This window comes from Hyla sarda, chromosome 9, assembly GCF_029499605.1.
Source record: "Hyla sarda isolate aHylSar1 chromosome 9, aHylSar1.hap1, whole genome shotgun sequence".
In the NCBI taxonomy this organism is placed as follows: domain Eukaryota; kingdom Metazoa; phylum Chordata; class Amphibia; order Anura; family Hylidae; genus Hyla; species Hyla sarda.
The window spans coordinates 13,397,002-13,411,525 of record NC_079197.1 but is presented as its reverse complement, the minus strand read 5'-3'; the positions used below and the strand labels follow the sequence as shown (position 1 = coordinate 13,411,525).

Sequence of the window (14,524 nt, the reverse complement as noted above, 5' to 3'; positions counted from 1 at the left end):
CTGGTAGTGCCCCCTACAGTACAGGGAGGTATTACATGTTCTGTACTCTTTACCTGTATTACTGAAGTGCATGCACTGACTGGTGTCTGGTAGCGCCCCCTATAGTACAAGGAGGTATTACATGTTCTGTACTACTCCTTACCTGTATTACTGAAGTGCATGCACTGTCTGGTAGCGCCCCCTACAGTACAGGGATGTACTACATGTTCTGTACTCTTTACCTGTATTACTGAAGTGTATGTACTGACTGGTGTCTGGTAGCGCCCCCTACAGTACAGGGAGGTATTACATGTTCTGTACTCTTTACCTGTATTACTGAAGTGCATGCACTGACTGGTGTCTGGTAGCGCCCCCTATAGTACAAGGAGGTATTACATGTTCTGTACTACTCTTTACCTCTATTACTGAAGTGTATGCACTGACTGGTGTCTGGTAGCGCCCCCTACAGTACAGGGAGGTATTACATGTTCTGTACTCTTAACCTGTACCAGGGTTAGCTGCTCCTTTGGACACCAGGTGGGGGCGGCTCCATGTTACTTTTTTAGGACACTGTGTACTGTACAGGACCCTGAAGAAGCTCCAGTCCTCTACATAGACAGTGATTACAGCTCCCAGCAGATCTTTATTACTTTTATATGTAAGGATTTGCTTTATCTATATTAGTTATCTACTTATTGTTCTTCAATCCTCACTTTTTACTATTTTCGGATGACATTTTAGGGACTACAAAACCAATTACCAGGTTTCCATAGAGTTATGGTCTCAATCTACAATGGTTTCTTCATACAATGGTCGTCATGGAACCAATTAATATTGCAATATGAGAAGCCACTGAACAGTGAAATGTCTGCAATCTTGTATATGACAGCTGGCACTCAATAGTTAAAATGAATCGGTAACATTACAAAAAAGCCTTCATGTAGCCGGGGCCTAGAGAACCCTGAGAGAAGTGTTAACATGTTGCCAATTCTGCCCGATCTGTTGCCAGCACAAGGACTCGAACTAAAGGTGAGCGGCAGAGTTATGCGAGACAAGTTGGCTGCTAAGGATCCTCTTCCTAACAACCACAATCTTTTTGATGGGGTTGTCAGTAACTATGTCCACAGCAACAAGCCTGTCTCTGATTAATTTCTGAATAGCCAGTCATTACCGAGAAGTGGGTTAGGCTTTGTTCCACTTTGCCCTTTCCTCTTGTTTTTTTTCATCCACAGAGTATCGACAAGGCCTTCTTGCTTCTTCTGGTTCTTCCTCTGTAAACTAGACTCTGAGCTCTGAAATGACAAATGCATCACCGTAAGTGCCAGAAACATTAAACCACACACTAGTGTTTCCCAACCAGGGTGCCTCCAGCTGTTGCAAAACTACAACTCCCGGGAGGCTAGGAGTTGTAGTTTTGCAACAACTGGAGGCACCCTGGTTGGGAAACACTGCTGTAGTTTTATGATATAAATCACCAGCTGACCAATACCAGTGAAAGAGGTGCCTAAAAAATACCTTTTATTTCCATTCTTAAAATTAATAAAAGCAACATATATGTGAATATTGTGCTTGTATTATGTCAGAAAATATCAAAACAAGGAGAAGAGAGCTGTTAAGATATATCAAGGGAGTGCTATATTGCTAAGACATAAGCACCTCCCCTTCTTTTATTTGATTATGATAGTTGCAACTCAAATAATAGGAATTACTCCCTTAGGCATCCATTACTGGTGACTAGTTCATCCAACGCGTTTCTGTCGCCTTTTTAAACGACGTCATCAGGGGAGTTTAACAGAACATCAAGAGTTACTTAAAAATAGTATATATGCCAGAGTCCAGTGACCCATCAGACAGTCAGAGATTATTTATAATTCTTCTCCACTACTGCCACACATGCTCTCAATCAAGGGGATATAGTAAACCATATGGGTATGACCCTTTAAGAGTTGAAGTCCTCAGCCAGCGGGGGTTTAACTTATAACCCTCCAGCTGGTGTCCAGTTCTGAGTCTTCATGTAGAATATGTCGGCAGCGCGCACTCTCGCAGTAGCAAAGAGACCGGCTGACTTCCGGCTGATGTTATAAAAATAAATATATTATATCATAACATCATAAAACTACAGAAGTGTTTCTCAACCAGGGGGCCTCCAGATGTTGCAAAACTACAACTCCCAGCATGCCCGGACAGCCAACGGCTGTCCGGGCATGCTGGAAGTTGTAGTTTTGCAACAGCTGGGGGCACCCTGGTTGGGAAACACTGCCATACACTTAACATTATGAACACTGTATATAATAATAATAAATGTTTGGTGAGTCGTTAACACAACACTCACTTTCAGTATCCTCTTTCTGTTACAAAGGAGCCATCTTTTTATTCTTTTATGGTAGATTAAAGGGCAATTATGTGACGTGTTCATATAAGAGGTTTATTTAAAGGGGTACTTCCGCGCTTAGACATCTTATCCCCTATCCAAAGGATAAGGGATAAGATGCCTGATCGCGGGAGTCCCGCCGCTGGGGACCCCCGTGATCTTGCACGCTCCGGGTCTGATTACTGTCGATCACGGGGCCGGAGCATTGTGACGTCAAGGCTCCACCCCCGTATGACGTCACGCTGAACCCCCCTCAATGCAAGCCTATGGGAGGGGGCGTGACAGCTTGACGTCACAATGCTCCGGCCCCGTGATCGACCGTAATCAGACCCAGAGCGAACACGCTCCGGGGACTGATTTTAACAGGGCAAGATCATGGGGGTCCCCAGCGGCAGGACCCCTGCATTCAGGCATCTTATCCCCTATCCTTTGTATAGGGGATAAGATGTCTAAGCACCGGAGTACCCCTTTAATGTTCCTTTTTTTTCCCGAAGTGCTTATAGCATATACAAAATACAAGACATTATCAAGATCTACAATGGATTTTGATTCCAAATGAAGTCTCTCCATTACATACATCGGGCAAATAATACAATTATTTCCAGACCACTTCCTCTCTGCATTCATTACTGCACGGAGCAGGACGGGGCTTCTCCTGCACGAATCAATCAACTTGAGCACATTCAGCTTATTAATGTCCACATAATGCAATACATGGAGTGAATGTAATTCCCTTAATCAGGGGTTCTACATAAAACTAGATCTGATCAAAATACTTTATAACTAAGCTGTCTGTGTGTGTATAGTCTATAATAAAGTTGTACTCACTAAGTCCGATTCATCATCCTCTTCTTCCTCTTGTGACTCCATAGACTCGGCCTCCTCATCTGCCTCAGATTCCATGTCATCCCCCTGTGTCGCAGATACATTTCAGGACATTAATGGCAAAAACTATAAACATCACAAGTGACTCGATCCCATCATACATCAAGCTTTAATGAATCACATGTAATATTAAAAGGGGTTGTGCAGGGAAAACAAAATTATCCCTTACCCACAGGATAGGGGATAAGTAGCCAAATGCAGGGACCCCTGCGATCTCCTTCATGACGCTACAACTCTCCCCATGCACACAGAATGGGGGTCAGCACGCACTCTCCATGTATCTCTATGGGAGAGCCAGAGATACACAAGTGCTATACCCTGGTATGTCCGGCTTTCCCAGAGATACATGGAGAGTGCGTGCAGGAGGAGAGCAGAAGCACCGTACAGGAGATCGCGGGGGTCCCAGTGGTTGGACCCCCCGGGCTCAGCTTCTTATGCCCTCTTCTATGGATAGGGGATAAGTTAGGCACAAGCCCTTTTATAGAAGTATTTACAAGGAGCATTGTTTCTAAAAAGGAGAACATGGCACCTTATGTAGGCTGCATATGGCGGGCACAGGGATATAGTTCAGTAAAATGGACCAGTGTGTCACCATTCCAGGTTTGTACCCAGAGATTTGCAGCATACATAGGATCTTAAAGGGGGTGACCCTCCATTAACACTTATCCCCCACCAACAGAATAGGGTATACATGTATACTCCCAGCAGTCAGATGTAAAGAACAAGGTCCCAAGTCTCCTATTGGAATGGACTGATGGATACATGGGTGCTCTGCCACTCCATACAATGTGTATGGTTGAGGCAGGATACAGCCAAGTGCTGTACTCCGATCTGGAGCAGTCAGACCGACTATACACTTACACCGAAAAATCATGCCATTACAATGTAATATAATATTATTTATAACAAAATATAATAGTAAAACACTGAACAATAATTTATATGTTGTGTTGCATGGTCTTATTACAATTATGTATGGAACGCAGTACCAAGCGGCACCAGCAGGTGTCACTATTGCAATTGCAGTCTATGGGAGGCAGAGTCCTGATAAACAGATCACTCCACAGCTGCATTCATACAGTGACAGAAGGCAGGGAAACAATCTACGAAACGTGGTCATCACTTTACATAACAAAGGACCGTGCCAATACAGGCAACAACTTCGGGTCCTTTTACACGCAAAAACAGCTGCCTGATGTAAGCGCGGGTTGACTCTTTACAAGTCCATTATCAATCGTTAAAAGGATCCTTTACATGGTTCAATTATTGGGGATGAATTACCCCATGGAAGATCACTGGATCCTTTTATTCAGCCGTTCGCTTACATTATTTTCGGCAGCATGTCCCTATGTACACAGGAACATGTGCTGCCAGCAAGTAATTTTTAGGCCCGCACAAAAGATGCTGTCGGCCTACTTGGCCCGACTGAGCCCATTAGGCCAATAAACAGGAAACTGGCTTAAGGTGTGGGTTTTAAAATCTGCAGTATGTCAATTTCTGTTGTGGTATCATCCCCTTTTTTAAAGAAATCCACAATTAAATCCATGTTACACACATGCTGCGCATTTGCAGAAAAATCCACAGCGGTTTTATGACACTATGACCTTGTTCTGCTTGCAGCAGCCTCCCATTGATCTGACTGGGAATCACGCTGCTCTGTTCACTTGTCAAAAGTTAAAGGGGTACTCCGGTGGAAAACTTTTTTTTTTCATTAAATCAACTGGTGCCAGGAAGCTAAAAAGATTTGTAAATGACTTCAATTAAAAAATCTTAATCCTTCCAGTACTTATTAGCTGCAGAATACTACAGAGGAAATTATTTTCTTTTTGAAAAACAGAGCTCTCTGCTGACATCACGAGCACAGTGCTCTCTGCTGACATCTCTGTCCATTTTAAGAACTGTCCAGAGTAGGAGAAAATCCCCATAGCAAACATATGCTGCTCTGGACAGTTCCTAAAATGGACAAAGATGTCATCAGAGAGCACTGTGGTCATGATGTCAGCAGAGAGCTCTGAGTTTCCAAAAGAAAAGAATTTCCTCTGTAGTATTCGGCAGCTAATAAGTACTGGAAGGATTAAGATTTTTTAATAGAAGTCATTTACAAATCTGTTTAACTTTCTGGCACCAGTTTATTTAAAAAAATAAATAAAATATAAATAAAAGGGTACTCCTGCCCTAAGACATCTTACCCCTTATCCAAAGGATAGGAGATAAGATGTATGATCATGGGGGTCCCGCCGATGGGGGCCCCGCAATCGCTCATGCAGTATCCACCTGTCTCAGCTGCACGAAGCGATGATCGCTTCGTGCAGCTGAGGCGGGTGGGTGCTGCATGAGAAATTGCGGGGCTCCCGCCGCAATCAGACATCTTATCTTCTATCCTTTGGATAGGGGATAAGATGTCTTAGGGCCGGAGTACCCCTTTAAGCTATGTTCAATTTTCCGGACCATTTTGAACAGCACGGATCCACTGAGAAAATGTGCTCAGTCTGAACGTAGTGGGACAACTATACTCAAAGGGTCGTCCCATTAACCCGTTGACACAATAATACCTTCTTCAGGCTGTCGGTCTCTGCCGTGACATCTCTGGAAGCACTGTCCTCATCTTGGTTTTCTGAGATACTTGGCTCTCCGCTGTGATAATCCTCTTCCTCCAGGTCTTCGGAGTATTCTTCTTCTGAATCCATGTCTACATTTTCTCCATTCATGTGAGGAGCCTCAGAATCCTTCTCGCTCTACAATGAGAAGCAAACGCCATGTGAACAATGAAGGCTGTGAATAGCTCTGCCGGGATTATAAGCGGTGGTTACCAATGTTGATTTACAGAATGTTTTAAAGTCAGGTAATACATTGTTAGGGATCTAGCTTGCTAGGGTCTGTAATAATATAGAGGGGCATAAGGAACCCAAAATTTTAGTACATTGAAAACGCAGTAATAAAATAATCACCAGGGTCCAAGACCTACAACCAGTACAGCAATGTTTCCCAACCAGGGTGCCTCCAGATGTTGCAAAACTACAACTCCCAGCATGCCTGGACAGCCTTTGGCTGTCCAGGCATGCTGGGAGTTGTAGTTTTGCAACACCTGGAGGCATCCTAGTTGGGAAACACTGCAGTACAGACTTCCTTTCTTTGGGCATCTGTATAAACCCTGAACTCACTAAGGCAGAAGTCCCACGTAGGAACATTAAAGGGGTTATCCAGGCAAAAAAAAACTTTTTTTTATATATCAACTGGCTTCAGAAAGTTAAACAGATTTGTAAATTACTTCTATTAAAAAAATCTTAATCCTTTCAGTACTTATGAGCTTCTGAAGTTAAGGTTGCTCTTTTCTGTCTAAGTAATCTCTGATGACAGGTGTCTCGGGAACCGCCCAGTTTAGAAGAGGTTTGCTATGGGGATTTGCTTCTAAACTGGGCGTTTCCCGAGACAAGTGTCATCAGAGATCACTTAGACAGAAAAGAACAACTCAATTCAGAAGCTCATAAGTACTGAAAGGATTAATATTTTTTAATAGAAGTAATTTACAAATCTTTTTAACTTTCTGGAGCCAGTTGATATATAAAAAAAAGTTTTTTCCTGGATAACCCCTTTAATCCCCTATCCAAAGGATAGGGAATAAGTGTGTGATTGAAGGAAGTACAATCGTTGGGACCCCATTGCGATCTTCTGTACGGAGCTCCAGCTCTCCCCGTGCAGGGAGTGGGGGGGGGGGGGGGGTCAGCACGCCCCCCCCCATTGATCTCTATGGAAGAGCAGGAGGTACACGAATACAGCATTGCTGTATCTTCAGGTCTCACATAGTGTCGCATGGAGGACACGTGCGGAATCCCGCTCTGTGCGCAAGAAGAGCCAAGGCACCGTACAGGAGATGATAGGGGGTCCCAGCGATTGGACCTCCCGCAATTGGACAATTAAACCATATCCATTGGATACTGGTTATATTTTCCTTCATTGCACTTCTCCTTTAAGGGATGGAGAACAAGTTAAGAAACCAGTCCTACTGGCACTGTTGGGTTGCCATTAGGGCTCTTTATGTCCGGTTAAATATACCAACACCCAGGACACAAGATCCCTTATAGAGAAAACTCCCCTAAAATATAACTTTTATTGTGTTTACTGTGATAAAATCATAAATTAGACGAATTGTTAAAACCACAATGTCACAGTCCCTGATATAGCTGTATATTTTGGGTAACCCAATTGTTTATAAAGTATAGGGAACTGCAGTTTCCCTTATTGCTGGAGACTGTGACAATGATTAAAACCAATGAAATTTGCCCCCCTCTACTAGTTTCAGTGCAATAGCACCATCCTCAGGAGGATCAGCGTGTAAAGGTCCTGAGGACGGTGCTATTGCACAGAAACTAGTAGAGGGGGGGGGGGGGGGGGCAAATGTAATTGGTTTTAATCATTGTCCCAGTCTCCGGCAAGAAGAGAAACTGCAGTTCCCTATACTTTCTAAACAATTGGGTTAGCCCAAATATACAGCTATATCAGGCACTGTGACATTGTGGTTTTAACAATTCGTCACATTTATGATTTTATCACGGTAAACACAATAAAAGTTACATTTTAGGGGAGTTTTCTCTATAAGGGATCTTGTGCCATGGGCCTAGTGCCCTGGGTTTTAGTATATTTAATATTAAGGTGGTCCCTGGCTCTCCGGGGGGATTATTTGTGGGTGTTTTATGTTCGGTGGGCACTAGCAGGAAGCCAGTTACTTGCCTCAGAGTCTAAGAACTTAGGAAGCACTAAAGACCACCATAGATTTAGAGAAAAGTTGTCCAAACCAACCGACTGTTAGACGTGTGCAGGGGCCTCCTGATTATCCGTCAACAAATGATGTCAGGGAAAAGAAGGATCACACAGGTGGAATTTAAACTGCTGGGAGATAGGTTGTCCAGGGAAGACAGTTAGTGGCTTTCTATCGTATTCTCATTCCAACAGCATGGACACTTGACTGAGCAGAGTTTTCATGAGTGAAGGGGAGAATGGAAAAGTTAGCCATCAGCTCAAAGAGCAAACATCTATTGCAGTGTTTCTCAACTACTGTGCCTCCAGCTGTAGCAAAACTACAACTACCTGCATGATCGGACAGCCCTTTAGCTATCTGGGCATGCTGGGAGTTGTAGTTTTGCAACAGGTGGAAGCAGGCTGGTTGGTAAACACTGATCTAGCCACCGATTGTGTTAATGGCTACTTTAAGAGTTTGTGTTTCTCACGCATGACCCCATGACGTTACCTTGGGACTGGAAGAGGAATGTGTCATGTTCTTGAACATTTCCAGGACCGTTCTCTGCTTTAATACTTTGGTCTTCTTTTTCGGAACCAAACTGTACGTTCCCATCCGTCGCTTCTTCTTCCGAGATGCCACAGAAGCTAAAGCGCAATGAAACCCCACCGATCGGTGAGTTGTCATATTCATCAAGACGTCATATATTGGACTGATATAGTACAGTGTGCCCCCCTAACCCGTACCTGACTGAGGCTTTGATGACGAGACACAGCTCTGACCCTGAGGTAGAAGCTCTTGTGTTGTGCTGGACTGGTGTACGGGCAATGGTTTCCCACTCTCCAAACCGTTTTTGGCAGCAGAATCTTCCATGCTTTCATTTTGCTCTGGCAACTCACTGGAATCCTTATGTACAGGCTTTAAGAGAAGAAGGAAGCCATTGTTATTACAAGACATATCTGCAGCACTTTGCATGTGGGGGAAGGGGGGATTATGGCATTTATTAATTTTCAATGGGGAGGAGCAGCTTGGTTTGCTTTGAGTTATACCATTGCTATTCCACAAAAATGGGTAATTCAAGTATTTGGAAGTACATAGGCTAACCTACAAGGTCTTATGTGTCACAGCAGCCTTTGACTCCAACCTCTACACCCCCCCATAGCTATATCTTTGGGAAAAAGGGAATGGACATCTCCAATTGGAGTTCATATCATAGCCTGTACAAAGAATTGGTAAGAACATTAAAAGACCTGATTTATTCCCTAGCTTCTATAATGGTGCAAATTTACAGGCCCAAAGCCTGAAACTGCACTACTGGTCTTAAGACATGTTCCCTTACATTTCTTGGCAGGTGTAGTATTGTATAGAGACCTCATGTGAAAACAAATGAATATAACCTCACTGGCCTCCTATGATAAAACATGCCAGACATAGGCTAAGGACGCATTGGCATTTTTAGTAGTGCAGCCTTAGTGTTTGGGTCCATGCCTTAAAGCAATCATATCTCTGCAGAGAGAACCGCAGCTACACAGATAGGGCTGTGACGATACAGTCTATCCATTGTATATAGGTATATGTTAATATACAAATCAGATGCCATATCCTTGATCTGTAGAAATGAAGTGCCAAAACGACCCAGAGATCAGGCGCTGTTCCAGGTTCCAATATTAAGAAGCCAATGCGGATGTTATGGTTAAAGTACCAGTCAGTACTATGTTTATTAATACAGAAACCAATGACGCGTTTCGGAGGTGAGACCCTCCTTCCTCAGATTGGCAGTTGCCTTTGTTTTCTGTGGTTATGATTCGCTATGGAGCAACCAATTATAACTGAAACTAGGCAAAGAGAAACATGGACAGACACTATTGCAGACACTATAGAATTTATTAGTTGAATTTAATTTAAATTTGGCAATGATTAAATTGACTGACATAATATAGCCCTACTGTAAATGATGAAGGCAAGAAAAGTGCAGTCTGTCTATTTTTATATATTATGTAGGTACAGACAGTACTGTCACCCCTGTAAATGATGCAGGTACAGGCAGTACTGTCACCCCTGTAAATGATGCAGGTACAGACAGTACTGTCACCCCTGTAAATGATGCAGGTACAGGCAGTACTGTCACCCCTGTAAATGATGCAGGTACAGACAGTACTGTCACCCCTGTAAATGATGCAGGTACAGGCAGTACTGTCACCCCTGTAAATGATGCAGGTACAGACAGTACTGTCACCCCTGTAAATGATGCAGGTACAGACAGCACTGTCACCCCTGTAAATGATGCAGGTACAGACAGTACTGTCACCCCTGTAAATGATGCAGGTACAGACAGTACTGCCTCCCAGTAAATGATGCAGGTACAGACAGCACTGTCACCCCTGTAAATGATGCAGGTACAGACAGTACTGTCACCCCTGTAAATGATGCAGGTACAGGCAGTACTGTCACCCCTGTAAATGATGCAGGTACAGACAGCACTGTCACCCCAGTAAATGATGCAGGTACAGGCAGTACTGTCACCCCAGTAAATGATGCAGGTACAGACAGCACTGTCACCCTTGTAAATGATGCAGGTACAGGCAGTACTGTCACCCCTGTAAATGATGCAGGTACAGACAGCACTGTCACCCCTGTAAATGATGCAGGTACAGACAGTACTGTCACCCCTGTAAATGATGCAGGTACAGACAGTACTGTCACCCCTGTAAATGATGCAGGTACAGACAGTACTGCCTCCCAGTAAATGATGCAGGTACAGACAGTACTGTCACCCCTGTAAATGATGCAGGTACAGACAGCACTGTCACCCCTGTAAATGATGCAGGTACAGACAGTACTGTCACCCCTGTAAATGATGCAGGTACAGACAGCACTGTCACCCCTGTAAATGATGCAGGTACAGACAGTACTGTCACCCCTGTAAATGATGCAGGTACAGACAGCACTGTCACCCCTGTAAATGATGCAGGTACAGACAGCACTGTCACCCCTGTAAATGATGCAGGTACAGACAGTACTGCCTCCCAGTAAATGATGCAGGTACAGACAGTACTGTCACCCCAGTAAATGATGCAGGTACAGGCAGTACTGTCACCCCAGTAAATGATGCAGGTACAGACAGTACTGTCACCCCTGTAAATGATGCAGGTACAGACAGCACTGTCACCCCTGTAAATGATGCAGGTACAGACAGTACTGCCTCCCTGTAAATGATGCAGGTACAGACAGTACTGTCACCCCTGTAAATGATGCAGGTACAGGCAGTACTGTCACCCCTGTAAATGATGCAGGTACAGACAGTACTGTCACCCCTGTAAATGATGCAGGTACAGACAGTACTGTCACCCCAGTAAATGATGCAGGTACAGACAGTACTGTCACCCCTGTAAATGATGCAGGTACAGACAGTACTGCCTCCCAGTAAATGATGCAGGTACAGACAGTACTGTCACCCCAGTAAATGAAGGTACAGACAGTACTGTCACCCCTGTAAATGAAGGTACAGACAGTACTGCCTCCCAGTAAATGAAGGAGCTAGTGCTGTGCCCTGGTTGTCTCCATGTCTATGATTTAGCTACTTAGAACTGGCTCGTTGCAAATTATGTAGGTACAGAGTGTAACTACATCATCTACAGGGAGAGAATAGAAAGCCAATACAATCTATACTTATATAATCTACAGGGAGTGAACAAGAAGGCAATACATTCTATACCTACAGAATCTACAGGGGAGAACAGGGAGACCGTACAGACCGCACTTTGTCACCCCTTGTAAATGACGGCACAGACAATACTGTCTCATAGTAAATGAAGGAGCAGCTAGTGCTGTGTCCTGGTTGTCTCCATGTATATGATTTAGTTACTTAGTACTGGCTCCTTGCAAATTATGTAGGTACAGAGTGTAACTACATCATCTACAGGGAGAGAATAGAAAGTCAATTTCACCTAAACCTACATAAGCTATAGAGAGAGAACAGAAAGGCAATACAATCTATTTCTACATAATCTACAGGGAGGCAATACCACCCATACCTACATAACCTACAGAGAGAGAACAGGAAGGCAATACATATAGTTCTGCCTCTGTCATGGTACAGTGACCCCCCGACCTACAACGGCCCCGACATACGATCATTTCAACATACGATGGCCTCTCAGAGGCAGCATCAACATACGATGCTTTTTTATGTCGGGGCCATCGCATAAACGGCTGTCCGGCAGTGCAGACTGCTTCAGCTACCACCGGATAGCAGTTTACAGTGCCCCGTGTTGGTCCGCTGACGATCACTTACCTGTCCTCGGGTCTCCGTAGCGTACTCCACGGGATCCCCTGCATCGCCGGCACTCTCCATCATCGTCATCACGTCGCCCCGTCATCCAATAGGAGCGGTGTGCGTAGTGACGTGATGGCGGCGACGGAGAGCGACGTTCCCAGGCAGCAGAGACCTTCCCGGAGCGTTGTGGACACCCCAGGGACGCGGCGACAGCGATAAAGGGAGACATCCAGGGCAGCGTTGACGGTCCGGAGCGGCGGGGACATGTGAGTATAACCTCCAATACCAGTGGTCTTCAACCTGCAGACCTCCAGATGTTGCAAAACTACAACTCTCAACATGCCCGGACAGCCGACGGCTGTCCGGGCATGCTGGGAGTTGTAGTTTTACAACATCTGGAGGTCCGCAGGTTGTAGACCACTGTCCTATACTTTACATTGCACGGATCCCTCAACATACGATGGTTTCAACAAACGATGGTCCATTTGGAACGGATTACCATCGTATGTTGAGGGACCACTGTATAGGCATGGATGGCCCCACCTTTGTGTCTCCTTGTAAATAATGCAGGCACAGATAGTACTACCTCTTCGTTCGTACCTCTAAATCATCCAGTCCTGCCTCTATCTTTGTTCCAGGCACCGATAACACTGCCTGCTCTTTGTCATTCCTTGTAAATGATGCAGGCATGGATGCCACCACCTTTTTCTCTCCCTATAAGTAAAACAGTGTTGTCTCTTTGTCCAGCCTATACATGATCCAGGTACAGATTGCACTGCCTCTTTGTCTCTTTATAAGTAATGGTGGCGAAGATAGTACTTACTCTGTCATACCCCTATAAGTAATACAGGCACAGATAGTACTGGCTCTTTGTCCCTACCTATAAATGATCCAGGCACAGATAGTACTGCCTCTCTCTTTATTTCTCATTGTAAATAACACACAAAAAAGTGGTGTCAGGTTCCTCATCATTACCAGGAGGGTTAACATGAGATGGGCAATGCTCATATTTTTATGAGCGCACACGATCTTCCGTGAACTAGTTGGAAAACATCATGCGTTCCAGATACGTTCTAAATAACCTATCCTATGAAAATTAATATTAGTAAAATATTTATAAATAATGATAATACATAGTATGATTAGTATTCGATATATGGGCTGGGATATAGACTATAATGTAAAAAATATATAATCATGAAAATATAGATGGGGTTAATAATAAAATCTGTAAAATAATTTACCATACACCGACTAAAAAGATTAATATAAGTAGAATAAACATATTATTATATATAGGTATATGTTTATTCTACTTATATTAATCTTTTTAGTCGATGATGCGTTCCAGCTAGTTCACGGAAGATCGTGTGCGCTCTATTACTCTTCCCCTGTTTTCTGTCGCTAAACTTCCTGTGAGAACCGAAACGTCACACGTTATGTGCCTCGGCTATAGAGAGGATGGTTTACCACGTAACTCCTTTAGACCGGACGGATACCCTCCCCATGGAGGATAGTGACATCATGGAAGCGGAAGTGATAGCGTCTAGAAATGCCGACAGTGATCGCATCAGTAGTGAACCGGAAGTGATTTCCCGGCGGGATGCGATCTTGGAAACCCTGGCGCCGGCGTCCCCGGAAGTCACAAATTTTATGGTACTCGGTAGATGGGCGGAGCAAAAACGCATTGTAAGTCTATGTATGTGCCGTTTTGTCACTGAAATGTTAGCCTGAGGAATGAGCCATATCCCCGAAACGCGCTGCCACTGGCATTTTAGTGTTTTTTATATTAAATCCTGTTTCTACACGCACTGGGATTGTTCCTTTCATAAGAAAACTGTAAGACACGAGAGAGTGGTTGTGTGAACGCAGACTTGGAGGGGGGTGCTGGGATTTCAACTGGAAAAACCCCGGAAACCCTTCACTTACACCAGGTGAGTCTAAAACATTTTTTTTTCTCGACAAATTTGATTCTATTTGGATGAGCGCCCCCTTTGCTTTTTTGTGAATTATTTTTCTTCTGCTACAAGATAAGGCTCTGTTCACATCCTGTTTTGGGCTATGTTGGAGGTATCCATCAGTATTTGGATACACCTCTGACCTGCCCATAGGCCCTTAACCCCTTAAGGACTCAGCCCATTTGGGCCTTAAGGACTCAGCCAATTTTATTTTTAAGTTTTTGTTTTTCCCTCATTGCCTTCTAAAAATCATAACTCTTTTATATTTTCATCCACAGACTAGTATAAGGGCTTGTTTTTTGCGCGACCAGTTATCCTGT

At 44.1% G+C, this 14,524-nt stretch overlaps 1 protein-coding gene across 9 annotated transcripts in view; it reads right to left on the bottom strand.

Moving 5' to 3' along the window:
• The window catches only part of EHMT1 (euchromatic histone lysine methyltransferase 1), a 125,300-nt gene that overhangs the window by 48,605 nt on the left and 62,171 nt on the right, over positions 1-14,524 (bottom strand). For all 9 annotated transcript variants that reach the window (XM_056538654.1, XM_056538655.1, XM_056538662.1 and 6 more), the window contains exons 4-8: positions 8,717-8,888; positions 8,481-8,617; positions 5,788-5,970; positions 3,179-3,262; positions 1,151-1,271 (exon numbers count right to left, since the gene is read on the bottom strand). In XM_056538654.1, the coding sequence (XP_056394629.1) occupies positions 1,151-1,271; positions 3,179-3,262; positions 5,788-5,970; positions 8,481-8,617; positions 8,717-8,888 (697 nt within the window). The remainder of the gene's footprint in view (positions 1-1,150; positions 1,272-3,178; positions 3,263-5,787; positions 5,971-8,480; positions 8,618-8,716; positions 8,889-14,524) is intronic.